The sequence below is a fragment of the Macaca mulatta genome, chromosome 2 (assembly GCF_049350105.2).
Source record: "Macaca mulatta isolate MMU2019108-1 chromosome 2, T2T-MMU8v2.0, whole genome shotgun sequence".
Lineage (NCBI taxonomy): Eukaryota > Metazoa > Chordata > Mammalia > Primates > Cercopithecidae > Macaca > Macaca mulatta.
The window spans coordinates 156,370,264-156,394,155 of NC_133407.1; the positions used below are offsets into that span (position 1 = coordinate 156,370,264).

General features: G+C 55.0%; 1 protein-coding gene and 1 long non-coding RNA gene across 14 annotated transcripts; one reads left to right on the top strand and one right to left on the bottom strand.

The window, feature by feature from the left end:
* Positions 1–63: 63 nt before the first annotated feature.
* TPRA1 (transmembrane protein adipocyte associated 1) lies at positions 64–23,387 on the top strand. 13 transcript variants are annotated; one of them, XM_077990692.1, is made up of 12 exons: positions 64–168; positions 3,151–3,276; positions 15,892–16,033; positions 16,183–16,315; positions 19,439–19,525; positions 19,622–19,694; positions 19,819–19,898; positions 20,465–20,575; positions 20,707–20,767; positions 20,974–21,076; positions 21,214–21,294; positions 22,674–23,387. In XM_077990692.1, the coding sequence occupies exons 3-12, from the start codon at positions 15,909–15,911 to the stop codon at positions 22,939–22,941; spliced, it is 1,122 nt and encodes a 373-aa protein (XP_077846818.1). In that variant the 5' UTR covers positions 64–168; positions 3,151–3,276; positions 15,892–15,908; the 3' UTR covers positions 22,942–23,387.
* On the bottom strand, positions 8,576–15,086 carry LOC144339348 (uncharacterized). Its single transcript, XR_013414321.1, has 2 exons — positions 14,230–15,086; positions 8,576–9,321 (listed from the first exon to the last, which is right to left on the bottom strand). It is a non-coding gene; the product is annotated as an uncharacterized LOC144339348 (long non-coding RNA).
* Positions 23,388–23,892: the final 505 nt, after the last annotated feature.

A 23,892-nucleotide genomic window follows, 5' to 3' on the forward strand; every position in this document is an offset into this window, starting at 1 on the left:
GACGTCATGACGTCGGCGTCCACTGGCGAGCAGCGGGGACACGGAGGGGTGGGCCAAAGAGTCGGGTCCCGCCCACGCCGCCCGGAGGTCCCGCCCAGAGCCTGAGGGTGGGCGGTGGGGCGCTGTGCGCGTGCGCTCTCCTGAGCTGGAGTGGGAGCCGGGGTGGAGGTAGGAGCTGCGGTTCCAGGGCCCCCGACGACACTTGCTGGCTACGTGACCTCGGTCACACCAGGGCCATTTTACTGACAAGGCAACAGAGGTCCAGAGCCTGGTTTTCCGACGCCTTCTTACTGTCTTAGGAGCAGAATGTTTTAACTTCTCCCAAAGCTCAAAGGCTCAATGCTTCAAGTAGCTGGACAACTCTGGGATTTTGTAGGTCACATCTGAGGCTTTAGTAGGAGTTATCCTTGCCCAGGGGAGCGAAGACGCAGGGAGAATGTTACAGATAGAAGGATGCCATGTGCAAAGCCGCAGAGGGCATGGCACGGCCCGGATGTGCAAGCCCCTGCCTAAGAACTAAGGCTAGGAGCTTATGATGCCGGGCAATGGACAAGACTTGAGGGAGAGAAAATCCGGATCAAAAAAGAGTTAGATGTTTTTCTAGAGAGTTTGACTATTCTGTATTCTGAAGGCAATGGAAGACCATGAAAGCATTTTGAGCAGGGTGAGACGTGAACCGGTGTGTGTTTTAGAATCCCTACGGCTGCTACCAGGTGGAAGTGGATTGAACAAGGTTGAAGGCAGCAAATGAGGAGGTTGTTGTGGTTCTTGTCTAGTTACAGGCAGCCTTAGTGAGCAGAGGCAGGGCTGAATCGCAGCCCTCTTAGCCAGGCACTTTGTGCAGTGAATAAGCATCTCTGCATGGGACCCAGGGTAGGGGCAGGAGTGATGGAGAGAACTGGAAATACAAGATGTTTAGGAGGTGGGATCTTTTTTCTTTTTCTTTTTCTTTCTTTTTTTTTTTTTTCTTTTTGAGACAGAGTCTTACTCTGTCACCCAGGCTGGAGTGCAGTGGCGCAATCTCAGCTCACTGCAACCTCCACCTCCCAAAGTGATTCTCATGCCTTAGCCTCCTGAGTAGCTGGGATTACAGATGCACGCCATAATGCCCGGTTAATTTTTGTATTTTTGGTAGAGATGGGAATTCACCATTGTTAGCTAGGCTGATCTCCAACTCCTGACAAGTGGATCTGCCTGCCTTGGCCTCCCAAAGTGCTGGGATTACAGGCGTGAGCCACCGTGCCCAGCCAGGAGGTGGGGTCTATTGGTGTTGGTGATTGAGTACAGCAAAAGAGGCATGCAGGATGACACCAGGATCCTGGTTTAGCTAGGGGAATGATAGCTGAGATGGGAACGCACAGGAAGACCAACAATAAGGGGGAATAAGATGAGTTTGTTTTGGGCTGTGCTGAATGTGGGCCGAGGGGACATATCCAGGAAGCTGTTGGATATCCATGTGTGGGACTTGAGGGGGAGTTTGGACTGCAGCTGTAGATTGCCTTGGGAGTGGTTGTATAATCCAGAGTGAGTGTAGGGAGACGAGAAGGTCTAAGCCTGGGACCTGGGAAACTTCAACAGTTAAGAGACACCAACAAAGGATGTGAAGGATACACCTGGGATGCTAGGAGCTGCTGAGAGTAAAGTTGACGAGACTGCATGGGCTTGTGTTAGTTATCTATTGCTGCATAAAAAATTATCCTGGGATGGCCAGGCATGGTGGCTCACACCTGTAATCCCAGCGCTTTGGGAGGCTGAGGTGGGCGGATCACCTGAGGTCGGGAATTAGAGACCAGCCTGGCCAACATGGAGAAACCCTGTCTCTGCTAAAACTACAAAATTAGCCAGGCATGGTGGCGCATGCCTGTAATCCCAGCTACTTGGGAGGCTGAGGCAGGAGAATCACTTCAACCCTGGAGGCAGAGGTTGCGGTGAGCTGAGATCATGCCATTGCACTCCAGCCTGGGCAACAAGAGTGAAACTCTGTGTCAAAAAAAAAAAAAATTATCCTGGGATTTAGCAGCTTGAAGTAATTAGCACACATTATCTCAGTGTCTGTGGGTCAGGGATCTGGGCATGATGCCGCTGGGTGCCTTTTCTTCCAGGTCTTTCAAGGCTGCAGTCAAGGTATGGGCCAGGGCTGCGGTCTCATCTGAAGGCTCATCTTGAGGAGGATCCCCTTCCAATTTTCTTCACATAGGATTCAGGTCCTCATAGGCTGTTGGACTGAAGACTTAGCTTCCCACTGGCTCTTGGGTGGGGGCCTCTCCACAGGGCAGCTTACAACCTGGCAGCTGGTTTGTTTCAGAGCAAGCAAACAAGAGACAGAGGCCATTCAAGACAGATGCCGTGTTTTGGAAGTGATATTCCATTACTTTTGCCATATTCTGTTAGGTAGAAGTGAGTCCTGATGTCCGGCCCACACTCAAGGAGAGGAGATCCTAGCAGGGCTGGGGATTATCAGGAGCCCTTCCAAAGGCCACTGAAGACAGCAGTCGAGATGGTGGATGGGGTCAGCTGGCTGCCCAGAGGTCATCTGATGAGGACTAGGAGCTGTTAGTGGGCCTGGCGATAGCAGATCTGGGATGGCTGGTGTGTCTAGAGTCAGACACCACATTGAAGTGTGTTGACAGGTAGGATACAGGGAAGTGAGAAAGGTGAATGTGAGTTACTAGTTGGAGGCTGGAGCGCTTTTATGTCACTCAGAGATGTATGGGTCAGAGAGGCATTCCCAGGTGTGGAATGGACTGTGAGAGCTGGGACAGGCACTGGAGTGGGATGTGGCTTTTTCTCAGATGAGAGGTTCTTGGGCATGTTTAAACACTGGTGGAGGGGGGCAGGATAGGAGAGATGGAAAGGTGGGTGGGGTGAGTAGGCAGCCTCTATTATGGCCCTTGCCTTCTGGTATTCACACGCTTGTGTGATCTGCTCCCAACAGCATAGGACAAATGTGGTTGGATGTTACTTTGGAGATTCAGTTACAAAAAGACTGCAGCTTTGCTCACTCTGAGGAAAGGCAGCATCCCTGTCTTGAGGACACTCGGGCAGCCTGGGACAGGCTTGGGGAGTGAGGAGCTGGGATCCCAGCCAACAGTCATGCTGGACTTGCTCCAGGACACATCACCTTGGGGTTTGCTCTTCCCACATCACTAGGCATCCATTGCTGGGGCATCTGCTTCAGGACATCGCTGAGGACAAGTCTCCTCCCCTCTCTGGTTCCACCATCTGTAGCCTGCGGCTTTCATCCTCAAGGGCTCCATGCGACCGCTGCACATCCAGGTACCACATCTGACCCGTGTAATGAACCAGCTCAGCGCATGTAATGAGCCAGCTGCCCATGGGCGTGGGTGTGAACTGAGGCAGAGGAGCTGCTGTGGCAGTGGTAGGTGACGTGGATCTACAATGGATTGCTTAGTCTCACAGTGGATTGCTGCTAGGCCTACCCACCTGAATTTACATCTTAGAGGGCCTGACAGAACCCAGTTCACGAGGGGCAGCTCTGAGCTCTGGCCTCATGGTCACTTGATGTTCCCCAGTCATCTCTACCAGGGTCCAGTAGCCTGGCAGCGCTGCTTTGTGAATGGTGTCTGGTTCTCTACTATAGATGGCCTGGTCTTGCTCCAGAACCCTAGGGGGTATACTTTGTGGTTTTCCCACCAGAGCTTGCTGTAAGCTTCACACAGCATGTCTTCCCACCGGGTATGCCTCTAGTATCATGGGAGCTGTGGGTCCCATAGTCTGAGGGACAGCCTTTGATGTCATGTGACCCCGAGATATGTGGGTCAGAGCAGCATTCCCAGGTGTGGAATCTTCTACCTCCAGAACCCAGAGGCCTCTAAGCATTGTGCTTGCTCCTCTGGGATGGAGTGTGAGGGGGATGTTCTGGTGTGCCCCAGACCACCAGACCCCTACAAATCTCACTGATGTGGCAAGCCCCTAATTCTTCATAGGGTTTAATCTTCTGCCCATTGGAGCACATATGTCTCATCAAGTTTTCCATGTACTTGTCACCACCTGTTCATCTATCCTGATTAGCACATTGTCATTGACACCGTGAACCAGTGCAGTGTTCTGCAAGACGTTCAGATGGCCCAGTCCCCTTCAGACTCTGTGATGACAAAGGATGGGAGCGGTACCATTGGCCTGGGACAAGACCATGTGTGTGTACTGTTGGCCCTTCCTGTGAATGCAAATGGTCCCTGATAGGGATGAAAAAGTATGGTGATCAGATGGAAGGCTATACCCTGAGGCTGTGCTGATTTGTCTGTGCTAGCAATGACACCTGCACGGCACCTGTGGTCAGGGCTACCACTTGGCTGAATCTGCAACAGTCCATTGCCATTCTGTTTATTTTTATAAGGTCAGACTGATGAATTAAATAGGTTCATGGTCGGGGAAACCCTCCCACACGTCTTTGGTCTTCAAGGGCGGCACCAATCTCCACCATTTTCTCTGGTGTGTGATGTTGTTTATGTGCTTGCTCTCTTGGCTGGGGTGGGTGGTGGTGATGGTGGGGTCTCACAGGATTTCACTTGACTTTTACTACTATCACTCTTACCCCATAGACCAAGGAACCAGTGCGGGCATTTTGTTTACTACACAGGATGTCTATCCCAGTGATATATTGAGCTTGATCTTGATGGTCATATGACAGTTGCACCCACTTTGCTTCTCACGCCTAAGCACTACCATCTGGCTTCTGTTATTTGGAGATTGCTGTCGTCCCCATGGCTATCAGGGAGCCCAGTTCTGTAGCAGCATCTCCTACTGTCAGCCATGGCCACCCCTGAGCCTGATGTAGGGCGATGGAGAACCTGAGAGTCAGATCTGTCCTATTAAGCTACTTTTCATTTAACGTTGCAGATGCCACGCTCTGTCCTGTGTGTAGTGGATACTGCAGTGAATTAGCCACTGCCTAAGTTCTCAAATGGAGAGAGGTGAAATAGATACCTTTGGTTATTTCATAAATACAACAAAATCCCACAGAAACCTAGATATGGGTCCAAAACTCAAGAGAAGAAAATGTAGAATTCTCCAAGTCTCAAAAGGGAGAAAAAGAAAAATAGAGGGTTTAAGATTCTTCCCGGGGCCTGAAAGCTTAAGGAGATGAATAACTCCTCCCTTCTTAGGCCCAAGGCACAAGGCTACTTGTGCCAGCAAGATAGCAGAAGCAGGATAAGAGCCGGCCAGAAGATACCTACCCTGGCTGGAAGACACGTACCCATGAAGATGGAGAAAGAGGCCATCCGGGTACAACGTATCAGTTATGCCAGACTAGGGTACTTCCTGTTTACAGGAGACTATAAAACCTTTGCCCTGTCCTCACTTGGGGCTGATGCCATTTTAGGCCTCAGCCCACCTGCACCCAGGCGCTCATTAAAACAGCATGTTTTTCCACACCGCCTCGTGTTGTCTGTTGGTGCGCTCTCAGGGTTCAAACTGATACAAGAACCTTACAGAGGGTAGTTATCAGGCCTGGTCACACATGTCCCATGACTTCTCCTTCCTGGCACATGGTAGGGTGGCAGTTTCCTGCCCTCTGGAGGCTAGAAGCGGTGGCCAATTGAATGTGAGCGTGAGTGATACCTGTAACTTTCTGGCAGGCCCTTGAGGAGCCACTGGATTCCCCACGGCTCATTGTGTCTGTGGTCATTCGTGATTACGCAGGCCGCCATTGCCCAGCCTCTCTGGCGAATACAGAAACTGAAACTTAGGCTATGCACATTTGGGTGCAGTCCAGGCCGGGAAAGTCCCAGATGAAGTCCCAGAGGATCACAAGGTGGTTTCTTCCCCAATCTCCCTGTGTTTTTAGGACAGGAGCAAGGAGGAGAATGGGACCCAATCTCATTCCAGCCCAGCGGTGCTGTCACGAGGTATGAGTCTTAGGGTGCCTGTAATAACTGGGTGCCTACAATCTGTGCCAGGCTCTGAGTCAGCCTCAAGATGCTGCAGGGGACATCCTGCAGCGTGGCTCTCTTGGCTCTGTCCTCATGACGCTGGAATTCTATAATAGAGTGGGGAGACTGGACAGGGAGGCAGTTAATGAAGACAATCAGGAGAGAATTAAGATGCTTGGAAGGAAATGAGACTGGACAGCTGCTCCAGCGAGGGTGCCCACAAAACCCTCTTGAGGACATGATGTGGCAAGGAGCCAGCTCAGCAGGGGAACAGGCGTAGAGACAGGAGCAGGAACAAGCTTGGAATAGCTGAGGAACAGAAACAGAGACCCGCATGGCGTGAGTATGGTGAATGCAGCATCCATGCCAGGGGATAAGACAGGCGCAATCAGGGAGGGCTTTCCAGAGGAAGCGGCTTGAAGAATTGTGGAAGTTAGAGTTGGGGGGAGGCGTCCTGGCTGTGTCGCTTCCTCATTGCGGGCTTTGGGCAAGTTATTTGACCTCTCCAAGCCTCAGGTGGCCCTGTAAAACGTGACTATAATGACCGCCCAGCAGGGTTGTTAAGAGGAGTGCCGGAGGCCTGGCGCCGCCCCGTGGAGCAGCGCGCTGGGAGGCGGCGTCCCTGCGGCGTGGCGCGGCGGGAGCGCGTGGCGCCGGGGAGGGTGAGGGTCCCCACCCCGCCTTCCCCCCAGCTGAGCTCAGGTCGCCCCGGCGGGGCTCCCGAGGCGCCTCCAGGCGAGGGGGCGGTCCCCGGAAGCTCCGCCCCGACGGTCCGGCTGCGGCCCCGGCCGGGAGGTGGAGCGCGGCTACCGCCAGCTGGTCCACTGACAACTGCCGCCAGCTGTAAGGCGCGCAGGGCGAGAAGTGGCGCGTCCTCAGCTTTCCAGTCTTCGATTCCGCCCGCTTTCCGAGTGAGAAAGGCAGGCCTCTCTCTTCCTTGAAGCAGCGTCGCGCCTCCGCACCCACTCTGTGCTGTCTCTTTAAGAGGTCAGCGGACTGCTCCGCCTCTTGGGAATTTGGTTGGTCTCGCCCACTTTTTTTTTTTTTTTTTTCAGTGATGGCTTATTCCTATAGGCTGCTGCAGGTTAGAGGGCGGGCCCGAGTTATACAGGGACACTGGGACTTGTGGGACTGTGGCCGTTTTCGCAGTTTGGGCTGGACGAAAAAGACGGGTGGCCGCTGTCGGGAAGGGCTGCAGGGTGTGCGAGCTGACCCCGCCTCGCCTTTCCTGCCTAGCCCTCATTCCGCGGAACCGGCCGCGCCCGGTCCTTGCGCGACGCTCCCCGGCCCCGGCCGCCTGGTCAGGCGCTGGAGGCCGGAGTCCCGCGGCCTGTACTGGGTCCGCGCACACCCAGCGGCGGCGGATGGGCGGCCGGGGCGGCCGGGCCTGAGCGCGGCCAGGGCTTTCAGGTAAGGAGGCGGCCTTCTCCCTGTCTCCTGCCGCAGCTAGAGGGGAAGCCCAGCCGCGGTGCTCCTCCTTGCTCCGCGAGCTGCCCCTTGCCGCTCGGGCACAGCTCGGACGGCCGAGGCGGCGTTTGGGAGGGAAGGCCCTGGGTGTGAGAACCCAGGGGAGAAGCGCTGGGCAGTCAGGAGTCGCTCGGGGCGCGGGGTCACGCGAGGCCCGGGAGGGAGCCGCACGCAGCGGCGTTGGGCTTGGCTCCGGCTGGAGGCAGTGCGGGCGGAGATCCGGACCTCGGCGACCCGGTCCGGCGCGGGGTGGCGGCACGGGCTGCAGCCCCACGGTGGCTGTCCGCAGCGGCCGAGGTGCTCCTGAGCCAAGCCTGCGCCAGTTCGGGGCTTTGCTGCCCCGCGAGGGGCAGTGTCAAAGCCTCCGCTCCCCCTGGACTCGGGGAAGGCGGGTGGGGGCTGGCTTTGCGCTCCTCTCTGCAGTGAGGAGGGGCCGCGGGGTCGTCCAGTCCCCAGCGGGGCTTGGCGGTGCTGGAGATTAAGTTGTTTCCGTCATAACAACCTGTTGAGGGCTGCTCGTGTCGTGCCAGGCCGTGTTCTAGGGGACCGATTCCTGAGCACTCCCTGGATAGAGAGTAGTAAACACCCAAACGCGGCTCGGGCGCTGGAGACAGCTGAGAAGGGAGGGCTTCTCAGAGGAGGTGTCAGGAGAGAGCTAGGGGAGAGCCAGTACAAAGGCCCTGAGGAAGGGACCAGCTCAGCACGTGGAAGGCAACCAGGAGGGCCCGGTACAGGTCAGATTGGGCCCAGGCCTCCCCATCCTCCTGGGGTCTCTGGCTTAGGACAGGGACCACACACCTGCCAGCCCCAAGGCTGAAGGACAACACGGGAGAGCAAAGTAACTTGGCCTCTGCCCTATGGCGCTTCCTCACCATGTCCTTGCTCCAGGGTTTGTAAGCTCAACAGTCCTTTGGGGTGGGAAGCATTGAGGGCCCCTCTCCCCAGGGTTTCCCATCTGGTAGCCATGGTTGGGGTTTGGTCAATACCGTTGCACAGATGAGAGCAAGGGTCCTATTAACTGAAAGTCAGTGCGGGCCAGGCGTGGTGGCTCACGGCTGTAATCCTAGCACTTTGGGAGGCCAAGGTGGGTGGATCATCTGAGGTCAGGAGTTTGAGACCAGCTTGGCCAATATGGCAAAACCCCATCTCTAGTAAAACTACAAAAATAAGCTGGGTGTAGTGGCACCCACCTGTAATCCCAGCTACTCAGGAGGCTGAGGCAGGAGATCACTTGAATCCAGGAGGCGGAGGTTGTGCGGAGATTTTACCACTGCACTGCAGGCTAAGCAAGAAAGCGAAACTGTCTCAAAAAAAAAAAAAAAAAAAAAAAAAACCAAAAAAGTCAGGGCTTCAGGTATTTCATAAGCTTTGATACATAATGGCAATCCTGGTATGGCCAGCAGCCCCATAACCCCAGTGGGGTTGCTGGACCCAAGCAGCAGCAGGAGGGGCACCACCTGGGAGCCTGTGGTAAACAGACTGTCAGCCCTACCCCTGCCCTTGGGAGGAGCATCTGCATGTTAACAACACCAGGGTATTTCCCACATCAGGTCTGAGAAGATAGCTCTAGAACAAGCCTGGTGCTCTTGACCCACAGATGGAGAAACAGGCCTGGAGAGGGGTACCTGGCAAGTTGTTGACTGGGGGCCTGGGCTCTGGAGACAGACAGCCTGGATTGCCGGCCTGGCAAGTGGCTGCCCCTCTGAGCTCCACGTGCACAATGCGGATAACATAAGTACCTCCCTCCCAGGATTGGAAACCAGGGCACAGAGGTTGGGCACAGAGGTTGCTACGTTGTTGGCAGGGGAGTGGGGGCAGGGAGAGCAGCTTATACCTCCTCTGCCTCTCCTCAGACCCCACAGCAATGGGGGCTTCCAAAGGAGTCCATGGACCTGTGAACCAATTCCTTTCTCTCCTTGCCCTTCAGTCCCTTCTCTGGTAATCCCAGCTACTTGGGAGGCTGAGGTGGGAGAATAGCTTGAACCCAGGAGGTGGAGGTTGCAGTGAGCCGAGATCACGCCACTGCACTCCAGCCTGAGCGACAGAGCAAGAGACTCTGTCTCAAAAAAAAAAAAAAAAGAAAAGCAGCAACCACCTTTGTACATGTGTTGCTTTTGTAGATGTTTATCTCCCTGGTTTTGTTTGATTCTTATGGCACCCCTTATTAGGCAGGTGTTTTCCCCATGATATTTGGAGGGGGAGTGACTCACCCAGGTCACACAGCAAGCATGTGGCGGAACCAGCAGTGCAGCCCATCTTCTTGACTCCATAACCTGTGTTAGCTGGAGGTTTTTCAGTGGTAAATTAGAGAAATCAGACTCAAACTGGCCTAGGCAGAAACGGGGATTTGTTGGGATTTATAACTGAAAAATCCAAGGGGGTAGGACTAGCTTTAGGTGTGGCTGAATCCAGGGGCTCCAGTGAGCTCATCAACATCTGTCTCCGTCTGTGTCTCAGCTCTGCACTCCTCCGTGTCGGCTTTACTCTGAGGCGGGTCCCTGAGTGTGAGGTCAAGGTGGTACAGCCCTGACTTACTGAGGTCAGCAGAGAGTGTTTCCTCAGTTATCAATGAGAATCTCCCCTGAGACTTTTGCTCTAATAATTTATTCTAATAATAATTTACAGCAAAAGTCTCAGGGCAGATTTTCATTGGCCAGGGTGATGGAACATCCTGACTAGCCAGGCTTAGATCACAGGTGCATTCCCTGGGTTGTGAAGGGTTGGAGTCAGGCATCCATAAACTTCCAGAGAGTCTGGGAGCTGAGTTTCCGCTTCAGGAAAGCAGTACTCTTACCAACTAGCAGGAGGCTGGATGCTGGGCAGGCAAAACCAGCAGAAGCCTACCCCACCCTCCATATCCTGGACTCTGCCTGACTCCCCCATTCTCCTCCCTGCCCCTGTTCCTCCCCACTGGCTTCTGTGCTGCAAGGGGCCGCTCTGCTTCCTGGTGACTGCAGGGTGCCTGGCCCGCACCCTGGCCCTTTCCATCCTGGGGCTGCGTGACATTCCATCCTGAGTCAGAGCTGGTGTTGGGCTGTTAGGACCAGGCATTTGTTCTGCCTGGCTTGGCTTTATAATAGGTGTGGGGATAGCCGGTCACGGTGGCCCACATCTGTAATCTCAGCACTTTGGGAGGCTGAGGCAGGTGGATCACTTGAGGTCAGGAGTTCTAGACCAGCCTGGCCAACATGGCGAAACCCTGTCTCTACTAAAAATACAAAAATTAGCCAGGTATGGTGGTGCACACTTGTGATCCTAGCTACTTGGGAGGCTGAGATGGAAAGATTGCTTGAACCCAGAAGGCTGGACTTGGGAGGCAGAAGTTGCAGTGAGCCGAGATCGCACCACTGCACTCTAACCTCGGTGACAGAGTGAGACTCTGTCTCAAAAATAAATACATAAATAAATAAGAGGGGTGGGGAGGAGAGGGCTGTAGAATCTCCCTCCTTCATCAGGTCGCTAATATTCTCAACTCAGAGTTACAAGTTATTATCTCCTGCCACCAGAAGTCAGGCAGGAGGCCGCACTGCACACCCTCTTCCAGCTGTAAGCTCCTCCATGCTCAGGTGGTGGCCCAGTCCTCCAGGGGTGCAGGAAGACACAGTTCCGGACACCGTGCCCTCTACTGCCCCATGCAGGCGCAGATCTCTCCATGAGGCATCGCATGCCTTTGCCTCAACCAGCTGCTGGCCAGGAGCAGAAGGGCCACCCTTCTTGACTTTGACCAGAGCCACTCTGCAGGGCATGCTAGCTGTAGGGGAGGACAGTTACTCATTTGGTGGACTGTCCTATGCATTGCAGACATTTGGCAGCCCTGGACCCTGCACACAAAAAAGTCCACAGTCCTCCATCCCCTAGCAGTTGCCATGTCAAACTAGAGCAGTGCTCCACACCAGCTCCACCCCAGAGACCACTGGCTGAAATTAATGGAGACTCAATTTCTGGTGCTGGGGAGGGGCCTGTTTGAACACTAGGCTTTATGGAGGGATCCTGAACAAAATAGTAGCTTGTTAGTGAGGAAGAAGGGGACAGTGTCTTGTGGGCAGTGTTGGCCTCAGTTGTAAAACATCCAGTGGCTCAGGCCAGAAACTGTACCATCAGCCTTCTTTGGCCTCTTCTCTCATTCCCTGTGTTTGATCTGTCAGTGGGTCTTGTTGGCCGAGCCTCCCAAAGGTCTCCCAAATCCCTCTGTTCCACCTGCGCTGTTGCCACTAGTGCAAGCCTCTGTCCTCTCATGCCTGGACTGTTGCAGGAGCTCCTCATGGCCTCCCTGTCTCTGCTTCTCCTCCACTTCGTCCCTTTTCACTGGCATCCTGTCCCCACGGAAACCAGACCCCTCACTCCTCGTAACACCCTTCTGGTTGCACTTAAGAGTGAAGTTGAGTTGCATGTGGGACCTGGCCCTGCCAACCTTTCTGGTATCAGCTACCCTGGCCTGTTTTTGCCCTTGGGGCAGGACAAACCTGTTCCCACCTCTGGACCTGTGCATCTGGATCTCATGTGATTCTCCCTGGAATGTTCTTTATCTCGATCTTTCCAAGACTGGCTCCTGCTTATTTATTGAGAGCTGGGCTCAAGATGTCTGACCACCCAGTCCAAGCAGTACCTTTATGTTCATTGGGATTTGGGCTAGCTGTTGCAACAAAGGCTAAGATAATAGATTATTTTTATCTATGCATAACAGCCTCTGTGCAAGCTGTCCAGTACATGCATGGAGTCCCCATTGTGCTGGGGACCCAGACACTTTATTTCTCACTGTTCCGTTACCCTCATACAGGGTTTCTGCCTCATGGTCTGAGAAGGCTGTTCTTGTTCCCACCGTCTTATCCATATTCCAGCCACCCAGAAGGGAGAAGGGCATGACCTGAAATTGGCAGACCTCACTCCAGCCTGGGCAACAAGAGAGAAACTCCATCTCAAAAAAAAAAAAAAAAAGGTTGACCAGGTGCAGTGACTCACACCTGTAATCCCAGCACTTTGGGAGGCTGAGGTGGGCGGATCACAAGGTCAGGAGATCAAGACCATCCTGGCCAACATGGTGAAACCCTGTCTGTACTAAAATACAAAAAATTAACTGGGCATGGTGGCACGCGCCTGTAGCCCCAGCTACTCGGGAGGCTGAGGCAGGGGAATTGCTTGAACCTGGGAGGCAGAGGTTGAAGTGAGCCGAGATCACGCCACTGCACCCTAGCCTGGTGACAGAGCAAGACGATGTCTCAAAAAAAAAAAAAGGCTTGTGTTAATGAAGGCTGGACTGCTTTGCTCCCCTCCCAACAGTAGGGAAGGACCCATCTTCTTTCTTAGGATCTACTATGTGTCTTTAATATTCCCCATCGCTTGAAGATTGCAGCTATGGCCTCATTTTATTATTTTTAATTAATTCTTTTTTGAGGCGTGGTCCCACTCTGTCACCCAAGCTAGAGTGCAGTGGCACGATCATAGCTCACTGCAGCCTTGAACTCCTGGGCTCAAGCCATCCTCCCATCTCAGCCTTACTATTAGCTGGGACTACAGGTATGCACCACTATACCTGGCTAATTTTTGTATTTGTTTCTTTTTTTTTTTGAGATGGAGTTTCACTCTTGTTGCCCAGGCTGGAGAGCAATGGTATGATGTTGGCTCACTGCAACCTCCGCCTCCTGGGTTCAAGTGATTCTCCTGCCTCAGCCTCCCGAGTAGCTGGGCCCTTTACAGGCATGTGCCACCATGCCTGGCTAATTTTTTTGTATTTTTAGTAGAGACAGGGTTTTCCCATTTTGGTCAGGGTGGTCTCGAACTCCTGACCAGGTGATCCGCCCGCCTTGGCCTCCCAAAGTGCTGGGATTACCGGTGTAAACCACTGTGCCTGGTCCTAATTTTGTATTTTTTTTTTTTTTTTAGTAGAGGCGGGGCTTCTCCATGTTGGTCAGTCTGGCCTCAAACTTCCAACCTCTACACCTACCTCAGCCTCCCAAAGTGCTAGGATTATAGGTGTGAGCCACTGCGCCCAGCCTTTTTTTTTTTTTTTTTTTTAAGACAGAGTCTTGCCCTGTCGCCCAGGCTAGAGTGCAGTGGCACGATCTCAGCTCACTGCAAGCTCTGCCTCCCGGGTTCAAGTGATTCAAGTGATTCTCCTGCCTCAGCTCCCAAGTAGCTGGTATTACAGCTGCACGCCACCGTGCCCGGCTAATTTTTGTGTTTTTTAGTAGAGATGGAATTTTGGCATGTTGACCAGGCTTGTCTTGAACTCCTGACCACAAGTGATCCGCCTGCCTTGGCCTCCCAAAGTGCTGGAATTTCTGGTGTGAGCCACTGCGCCTGGCCAATTTTTGTGTTTTTTGTAGAGATGAGGTCTTGCTTTGTTGCCCAGGCTGGTCTGAAACTCCTGAGCTCAAGCAGTCCTCCCTCCTCAGCCTCCCAAAGTGTTGGGATTGCAGGTGTGAGTCACTGCACCCTGCTGTCCTTATTGTTTAGTTGGGGACCTGATCCCAGAGCCAGTGAGTGGCCCACTGGAGCAACCTGAGCCCCAGCCCATGGCCCACCCCCTTCAGAGTCTTCCCTCCCTTTCATCCAGAGGTGTTCTGGTGTTTAAGGGCTTGGACCAGCAATGGGAATATTCCTAAGTTCCCCCAGCCCTGTCTTGGGCTGCTGTTGTTCAGGGATGGCTTTGGCAACAACAGAAGCAGGTCTCCTGTTGCGTTTCTGCAGACCTTGCTGACAGGCATGCAGCTCACTGGGCAGCTCCTTGCTGAAGGGGAGGCCTGGGCCCTTGATATGTTTCCAGGACACATCTTTTTTTTTTTTTTTTTTTTTTTTGAGATAGAGTCTCGCTCTGTCGGCCAGGCTGGAGCGCAGTGGTACCATCTCGGCTCACTGCAGCCTCCGTCACCTGGGTTCAAGCAATTCTACTGCCTCAGCCTACTGAGTAGCTGGGACTGTAGGTGCATGATGCCATGCCCAGCTAATCTTTTTTTTTTTTTTTTTTTTTGTATTTTAGTAGAGATGGGGTTTCACCATGTTGCCCAGGCTGGTCTCGAACTCCTGAGCTCAGGCAATCTGCCCGCCTCGGCCTCCCAAAGTGCTAGGATTGCAGGCGTGAGCCACTGTGCCCGGCCACATCTTTTTTACTTTTTAAAATTTACTGAAGTGCACCTACGACTTAGGAGTCATCAGTGTGTGGCTCAATGAATTACCACACAGTGAACACGCCTGTGTACCCACCACTTGGATCTGACAACCAGAAGCTGGCATGCCTCCCCCAATTACCACGCTCTTCATCTCCCCAAAGGTGCCCCGTCTACATTTGTCCACGGATCGTATGCCTGTCGGCCCTTGTGCCTGGCTTCATGCTATATCACTTCTGAGAGTCATTCGTGTTGCCTGTAGCAGTGGGTCGTTCTTTTTATGCTGTGCAGTGTCGACCACTTATGCCCATGCTCTGGGGCTGCTTCCCGCCTGGAGCTTTCATCCACAGGCTTTATGAGCATTCCTGGTGAAGCAGAGTCACAGGCATCTGGCCCAATCTGTTCAAATCATTCTAAATATTGGCATATGTTATGTTCTGGTGCCCCAGGCCACACCTGGATCACCCCAAATTCCCTGCGGAAGTACCTGTTGCTATTCCCTGAGAGTCCTCTAGCTCAACAGTCTTGGTTTTCTGACCAGACCCTCAGTCCTCCAACCCCAGAGTGGTTCCCAGGACCCCAGACCACCAGCTCTCCTGTCTTCCAGGCTAGACTCAACCTCTCGTGCTCAGAGTGTCGTGTGGGCCCCTGCCTATGGGCCCACCCTGTCCCTGGTTTCACCCTGTAGCCTGACCATTGCAGACACAGCTTGCCCTGCCCCTCTGTGGTATAGCCTCTTCCCCCATGCCCATCTCCACTTGGAGACCTCCTGTGCATCTCCCAGGCACGGCTCAGTGTCCCCTCCATCTTTGTCTGTGGTGGCAGAGGGAGATAAGGGCCAGAGGGTGCAACTGAGGAGGGCATGGTGCCCAGCTGTGGCCCTCAGCAGTTCCGTGGCCTCATACGAGACAGTGGCCTCTGAGTTCTGCATGGTGTGGCGGGTCGGAACCACGGCTGACCGCTCCCAAGAACTCCCCGTGTGTGTCTTGTTTGAGGCACTTGGCATCACCACAGCCTTACTTGTTACACCCATTCCATGGGTGGGGGACACAGGCACGGAGAGGACAGGAAGGAAAGGGCAGGGCTGGGCTGTGAACCCAGAGCCTGTGCTCTCACCCATGCTGCTCTCATGGGCCCTCAGGACTGAAAGGAGCCAAATGGCTGTGCCTTACACAGGAGGTACTCAGCTGAGGGGGTGGCTTTGTGATTGTTTGCGGATCGTGAGATAGAGCCTGAGATGGGGGATTGGGTCGTGACCTGTGTGGAGTCCCACACTGAGTTGCAGTAGGTAGGGAGGGTGGTTTACAGGGGTGCTCTGTGCAGCCCCTCTGATTTTCCCCTGGGAGTCCCAGGTCCAGAGGAAGGAGGACAGTGGCCCAGGCCACACAGCTCCTGCACGGCTCACTGCGTGACTCTCACTCCCACAGGGCTGGCTGCTGGCAGAATGGACACCCTGGAGGAGGCGACTTGGGCCAATGGGAGCACAGCACTACCCCCACCCCTGGCACCAAACATCAGTGTGCCTCATCGCTGCCTGCTGCTGCTCTATGAAGACATTGGCACCTCCAGGTGAGGCAGTCACAACACTGGGCAGGCTTGCTGAGTGTCAGTGGCTTTTCCTGGAGTCGGGGAGTGGTGAGGGTGGGCCAGACTGTGTGCTGGAGAGAGGGTGCATATGTGGCCTCGCCAGTGAGCCAGCTCCTGTGCCTGTCTGCCAGGGTCCGGTACTGGGACCTCTTGCTGCTCATCCCCAATGTGCTCTTCCTCATCTTCCTGCTCTGGAAGCTTCCATCTGCTCGGGCCAAGATCCGCATCACCTCCAGCCCCATTTTTATCACCTTCTACATCCTGGTGAGTTCACTGCAGTTGACAGAAAAGCCAACGACACAACTGAAACAAAAAGGAATTAGCTGCTTCTATAATGAAAATGAGCTTCAGGTATGGCTGGATCCAGGCAGTTAAATTTTGCCGTTAAGATCTGTTTCTGCATCTCTGCTGTCTTTGGGACTTATCTCTGATGAGTTCCCCTCATATGGTGTCAAAGATGGCCAAGAACAGCTTTGAGCTAACATCCTGCCTCTACAACTCAGGCAGACAGTGCCTGTTTGCTGATAGTGCCAGTGTAGACCTGGGATTTCCTCTGACTGGCCCACCTAGGATCCCATCCTCATCCCTGAGCCAAGCACTGTGGCTAGGAAGGAAAGGGGCTCTGTGAAGCTGGGAGGGCAGCATCAGCTCAGCCGGACCATGTGGACTGAGGGAGGTGGTCCCTACAACAGAACTGGGGAGCTGATACTAGAGGGGAGGGGAATGGATGCTGGGTAGGGAAAATGCCCACTGCATCCTCCAACCTTTCGTCCCTTATCTGTCCATTCTGTGAAACCTCTTTGGAGAAGACATCTTACTTGCTGGGAGAGCCTGCATTCTCACCACTTGGTGGTCCTGGCACATGTTGCCTGGGGAGAGGTGTCAGGGCTGTGGTTGAGAAGGCAGCTCCAAACGTGGGCTGTCCCGTTATAGGCTCCAGGTGTAGGCTCCAGGTGTGGGCTGTCCGGTATAGGCTCCAGGTGTGGGCTGTCCAGGTATAGGCTCCAGGTGTGGGCTGTCCAGTATAGGCTCCAGGTGTGGGCTGTCCGGTATAGGCTCCAGGTGTGGGCTGTCCAGGTATAGGCTCCAGGTGTGGGCTCCAGGTGTGGGCTGTCCAGGTATAGGCTCCAGGTATGGGCTCCAGGTGTGGGCTCCAGGTGTGGGCGCTGAGTATAGGCTTCAAGTGTGGGTTCCAGGTGTGGGCAGTCTTGATGCAGGTTCCAGATATGGGCCGCAGGTCTGGGCTGTGCAGGTGTGGGCTGCAGAAGGCTTCAGGTGTGGACTACCCAGGTATGGGCTGTCCAGGTGCGGGCTTCAGGTATGAGCCGTGTAGGTAATGGGCTTCAGGTGGGGGTTATCCAGGTGCAGGCTGTCTGGTTGGGGGCTGTCAGGTGTAGGCTTCAGGTATGGGCTGTTCAGGGACAGGCTATCCAGGTGTGGACTTCAGGGCTGTCCAGGTGCAGCCTGTCCAGGTGTGGGCTGTCCAGGTGTGGGCTGTCCTGGTGTGGGCTTTCGGTGCGGGCTGTCCAGGTATGGGCTTCGGGTGTGGGCTGTCCAGCTCCCTTCCTTCAGGGCGCCCTTACCCTGCCTGCAGGGCCTGCCTGGCTAGAGTCCACCCTTAGATACCACTACATGAGAGCCGAGTGGCTCCCTGGTCGCCTCTTTGTGGTCTAGCCCAGAACTTCCCAGTTAGAGGAGTGGGCTGTGGGCAGGCAGAGAGACAGACAAGGGACTGGGGAAGCCTGGAGGCTGTAGTGGCCTGATGTCCCTTACTCCTGCAAGATGGTGATGGACAGGACTGGGAACTGAGGCCTGCTTTCTTCTCTGCTTCTCTCCCCATTTACTTATTTGTGTATTTATTCAACAGATATTAAACGTCTACTGTATGCTAGGCAGATGTCCTTTTGTGGGATAAGGGGGAGTGCAGGCAGGAAGAAAGAGCCAGGGCTAAATGTCCAGGAACATAGAACAGGGCCCAGCCCATCAACTTTTGAGGACTTTGTCCTAAACAGTTCAGGAGGCAATGGTAAGAGTGGACTCAGGAAGTCCAGCTCTGAACCCCAGCCATGCTGCTGTGTGACCTGGAGCCAGTGGCTTGGTCTCTCTGTGCCCCAGTGCCCTTCTGCGTAATAGATGTTGATCTGCTTTAGCTATGGAGTTCGTATGAGCACCTATGAGGTCATCTGCATAGCTGCAGCCCAGTGGGAGCTTGGCATACAGTAGGCGTTTGGCAGTTTGTTGCTTTTGCTGCCTGCCCTGCTGACACAATTTCTCATGGCATAAAAGACAGAGTATATATGGATCTGGGCATGTGTCAGAAAACCCAACTGAGACTCACAGAAGCCAGTTTCTGACTGAGAAACTGGGCAGTTCCTGGGCCTCAGGCACAGCAGGATTTTGGGGCACAGCAGTGGTGCTGGGGCACCATCTCCATCTCCCACTTAGCCTGAGATCTCCCCGATGGCCCTGCTCTCTTGCCATCTGCCCTTGTGGCAGCAGGGTGGCGTCCATGGTTCCAGGTTTGCATGCCCTTGGTCTGCCTTTCCCAGCAGTTGCACCTGACATCCTGGTTCTCTCTCATGGGGCTCCCGTGGGTCCCAAGCACTTCCCTGAACCAGCCCTCAGGCCAGGGGAATGACACACACCACTGGACAGTGCTGCGTCCTAGGCCCATCCCTGAAGCCAGGAGCGGGGGACTCAGCCTCACCTGGAACCACTGAAGTGGGGGTGAGGAGGGAGAGGAAGGGGATGGATATACCAGGCCAATAAGTGCCACAGATGCTGAGCAGGCCCTTTTGCGAAACCTGCTGGGCCGGTGGCTTCCCTAGAGGTCTCCACACCTGTTGTCGGTGACCTTTCGCCTGGTCCCGCATGCCTCAGAATTAAAACCATGAATATGATAATAACAGCAAATGTATACTTGGCCCTTCCTGGGTGCCAGGCAGTCTTCTGCTGCATCTGTTAACCCATTTGACCCAACAATCAAATGCAGTAGGTTTTGTTTCTGCCCCCGTTTTATAGATGAGAAAGCTAAGGTACAGAGCCAGGAAGCAGCAGCCTGCTACTTGTGATGTGAACCTGGCCCATCTGGCTCCACCGTGCTCACCCCTACTCACCAGCCCAAGGCTGTTGTTCCTAGCCAGGAAACTGGGGCCCCAAGAGGGGAGGGCCAGGCTGGAGGTCACCTGCAGTTGAGGGTCTGCAAGTCTGTGAGCCTTGCTCCCTGGAGCCTGATCCCCACCTCCCTGTGTCCCACCCTGACTTGCCCCTTCCTCCTTTCCAACCTCAGGAACCAAAGGCTCCTATAGATATGGGGATGAGCTTACTGCCCCTGCCGATGCAGAGGCTCTTGTTCCCTGACTACCACGCCACTCCCTTGCCCACCAGGTGTTTGTGGTGGCACTGGTGGGCATTGCCCGGGCCGTGGTATCCATGACGGTGAGCACCTCGAACGCTGCAACTGTTGCTGATAAGGTGCGGCTGGGCCCTCTGAGGGAGGCCAGGGAGGCCTGGCCTGGGGTGGGCTGGGGATGCTGGCCTGGGCTGACGCTGTGCCCACTCTGCGTGCAGATCCTGTGGGAGATCACCCGCTTCTTCCTGCTGGCCATCGAGCTGAGTGTGATCATCCTGGGCCTGGCCTTTGGTGTGTGTACCGCTGGGCTCCGGGGCCCCGGCAACGCTCTCCCCTGCCCCTCCCTGGCTGTGGGCTGACTCTGGCGTGGTCACCTGGGCTGGCTCCTGCCTACTGACCAGCACGTTTCTTCCAGGCCACCTGGAGAGCAAGTCCAGCATCAAGCGGTTGCTGGCCATCACCACAGTGCTGTCTCTGGCCTACTCTGTCACCCAGGTAAGAGGGTGGGTTTGGGCAGGAGATGCCAGGGGTCAGGGCACCAGGCACCCACTGCTTCTGGGCTTGGGTGAGGTTTCCAGTCTTTGTCACCTTCAGAGTTCCCAAAACTTTGCACCTGAGAAATCACATGGGATGCTTGTTACCGAGGCACATTCTGGGGTCCCCTGGAGATTCGGATCCAGTAGGCCAGGGCACCAGGGCGGGAGGCTCAGGACTTGCCATTTTAATAAGGAGTTCAGGTAGGGACAGTGCAGGTCCGCAGACCTCCCTGAGAAGCATGCATCTAGAGGCCCCTTTCTTGGATTGCGGGGAGGTACAGCACCTCGTCCATCTCTGCCCCCTGCCCCATGTGACTCAGCCCAAGACTGGGCCGGCTCCGGATGCTATAATCAGGTGGGCAGTACGTGGCCTGGGAGCAGGCTGGGGCAGGTGACTTGAGGGTCAGGCCAAGAGGCTGGACTTGGTGTGGTAGAGAGCTTAGGGGGCTTTGCATCAGGGAAAGCCCCTGGGAGGGAGGAGCCTTGAGATCCTCTCCCTTCATCCCTTCCTGCTTGCCCCTGCAGGGCACCCTGGAGATCCTGTACCCTGATGCCCATCTCTCAGCTGAGGACTTTAATATCTATGGCCATGGGGGCCGCCAGTTCTGGCTGGTCAGCTCCTGCTTCTTCTTCCTGGTGAGGTTCAGGCTGGGGCAACTGGGGTGGCTGGGGCCTTAGGGCCAGGTAGGGGATTGGATGCCTGGGTTTCTGGCTGTGGGTCAGGGCTGGCGCCCCCAGCACTGTCTCAGCCCTGCCTGTCTCTGTAGGTCTACTCTCTGGTGGTCGTCCTTCCCAAGACCCCGCTGAAGGAGCGCATCTCCCTGCCTTGTGAGCAGCTGGCCAGCAGCTCTGGGACAGGCGGGGACGGGAGGGCATCTACTGGGCCACTGTGGCTGGGAGCTGGAGAGCCCTGGGTGAAAGGGAGGCCTAGGGGGGCTCCGAGGGACACACCAGGCTTGAGGGTGGTAGGTGCTGGAGGCAGAGTCTGGCCTGGCCAGGGTGGGACCTCACGACCCACCCTGTCTGGCCCCCAGCTCGGAGGAGCTTCTACGTGTATGCGGGCATCCTGGCACTGCTCAACCTACTGCAGGGGCTGGGGAGTGTGCTGCTCTGCTTGGACATCATCGAGGGGCTCTGGTGCGTGGGGGCTGCAGGGTGTCTACCTCGTGGGGGCATGGGAAGTGGGCGGCAGGGTGTCCACCCACTGGGGGCATGGGGAGGTGTGGAGTCAGCATAGGGCTGGGAGGCCCTGCGCTGACCTGTCTTCTCCGCAGCTGTGTAGATGCCACAACCTTCCTGTACTTCAGCTTCTTTGCTCCGCTCATCTACGTGGCTTTCCTCCGGGGCTTCTTTGGGTGAGTCTGTGGCCGCCGGCGCCCCCGCGTGGCTGCTAGTGGAACTGCGCCTTCTTCCAGAATGGGTGTGAGGATTGAAACAGAGGGGCTGTGTATGCATTCAGTGTGCATGCGCATGCACATACTTGCACATGGGCACATGCGTACAGATACACATGCACATGCACACAGATATATGCACACTCACCCACATGTGCATGGACACGTGCACATGCACGCACAGATGCACAAGCATGCACACATGCACAAACATACACATACGGATACACACGGGCACATGCACACAAACATGCACGCCCACATGCATGCATACACACATGAACACACAGGCGCTCAATATATACATACATGTAGATATATGCACATATACATATATACATACATATATATGCACATTGTATGTACAGTACACACAGACATACTCTCACCATGAGAGATAGAGTGACTGTGCACGTTGTCCTACATTGCTGGTTTTTATTTAATAATATATGAACTCATTCATTCGCAAGCATTCATTGAACACCTACTGTGTGCCAGACACTGCTAGAGCCAGAAGATGCAAGGCCCACAGTGGATGCAAATCCCTGTCCTCATGGAGCTTGTACCCTGCTGGGGGAAGACTTAAGTGGGGAGCAGGTTTGGGGTGGGAAGTCAGTTGGATTCTCTGGGGGTGAGTACACTGCTATGCACATGTGCATCTGCAGAAGCATCTGTGAGATGGGATGCTGAAGACGTGGGATTGGGGGTCCCACTCCAGGCCTCTAATGTGGTCGGAATGTGGGTGCTTTGCCCCTCCTTTCTCACCTGCCAGGTCTTGTGGGGAGGGGCTCAGCCTTCCCCCCCGGGTGAAGCTGGCAGAGGGTCAGACTGGCCCACAGCCACAGCTCGGATCTGCAGACACAATTTCTCTCCTGAGCGTCAGGCTCCTTTTTGTAAATTGGGTGTAGTGTGTCCCCCTTGGAGAGTTATCCTGAGGGCCGAGGGACCAGATCAGGGTGGAGCAGGCAGTAACATGAGCAGCAGGGGTCAGAGGAGTGAGGCGGAGGCCACAGCCAGTGTTTCCTGAGTGCTTGGGCAGGCGCTGTTGAAGGCTCATGATTTATGTCGTTCTTCCTCCACACGGTGTCCACGCACCCATTTCACCATGAGGAAGCAGGCACAGAGGCCCCCTGCCTGAGCTCACACAGTCGGGGGAGGAGGGCTGGGTTCCAAAACAAGTCTAGATGGGCACCGGGGTCCAGCTGACAGGCCTACTTGGGGTGGGTGTCAGGCAACTGTTGGCCGATTCCTTCCTTATCTGGTGGCCCCATTGGCCTGGAGGGAAGACTGTTCCTGAGTCACTCAGTGAGGCTCCTGTGCCCCTGTCTCCCTCCTGTCAGCTCAGAGCCCAAGATCCTCTTCTCCTACAAATGCCAAGTGGACGAGACAGAGGAGCCGGATGTACACCTACCCCAGCCCTACGCTGTGGCCCGGCGGGAGGGCCTGGAGGCTCCAGGGGCTGCTGGGGCCTCAGCTGCCAGCTACTCAAGCACACAGTTTGACTCTGCGGGCGGGGTGGCCTACCTGGATGATATCGCTTCCATGCCCTGCCACACTGGCAGCATCAACAGCACGGACAGCGAGCGCTGGAAGGCCATCAATGCCTGAGAGCAGCTGCCAGGGCCTGCAGAGGACAGGCCAGAATGGAGGCCAGCAGGTCCAGAGTCCCCGGGGGAGGAGGACCAGGTCAAGGGACCTTCTGTGGGCGGTAGCCTTGTGTGGCCCTGTTCCCACCATGAGTCTGGAGGCCCCACCTCCCTGGGGCTCCCAATCCCCTTTGCCATCTCTGCTCTCACTGGGGACTCTCCTCCCTTCCCATCTGGTCTCATACTGCTCAGCGACATGGCCCAGGCTTTCCTTCCAGGGCCATGCTTGGCAAGGTTGGCTGAGGGCACCCTCCTTCTCTGCATCCTTGGCACGAGGGCAGGGCTGGCTCTCCCAATGCCTCCATCCCATCCCCATGGTGCTTTGGCCTCCTCAAAGCCCACTGTGGTAGATGGACTGAAGTGTGTATATTTTCTTGATCTATTTTTTAATAAAAATGAAAAGGAGCAGAAGGTGCTAATGTGGAGGTTTTGCAGGAATACTGGTGCTGGTTCCTTTCAGGAGCCTGAGGGCTGGGTGAGGGGCTGGGAGGCTCAGGGGGCCTCTGTTTGCTCAACTAAGGAACAATCCCCATTGCCCAAGCCCTGGACTGGCTGCTGGGGAGGTGGAGAGAAACAGGATCCCAGCTGCCCCTGCCCCTGGGCCCATCTGAGTCGTGGGGACAGACATTGGAGAGAGAGGAGAACTATGTTTTGTGAGCCAGCCCCTCTCCCTTCTGTGTCAGAGACACACACTGTTGTCTTGAGCAGCGGGTTCCCTCTGCTCAGCTCCAGTAAAACTCAGAATGGACTTACTATTGCCATCTGTAAAATCCGGAGAAGACGCATCCTGCAGGGCCTTTTGTAAGGATTGGAAAACACTAAGCGTGAGTGGCTGGCATACAGTCATGAACGATAAGGATAGCTCTTATTTTTAGCCTCGAGAATAGTGCTTGGCACTAGTAAACCCTCAGCA

Excerpts from the sequence above, each read along its gene's own strand:
- TPRA1 (XM_077990686.1), top strand. The coding sequence starts at position 15,909 with ATGGACACCCTGGAGGAGGCGACTTGGGCCAATGGGAGCACAGCACTA. Across the intron at positions 20,768-20,973 it reads GGAGCGCATCTCCCTGCCTT|CTCGGAGGAGCTTCTACGTG; the intron begins GTGAGCAGCTGG and ends TCTGGCCCCCAG. Across the intron at positions 21,077-21,213 it reads GACATCATCGAGGGGCTCTG|CTGTGTAGATGCCACAACCT; the intron begins GTGCGTGGGGGC and ends TCTTCTCCGCAG.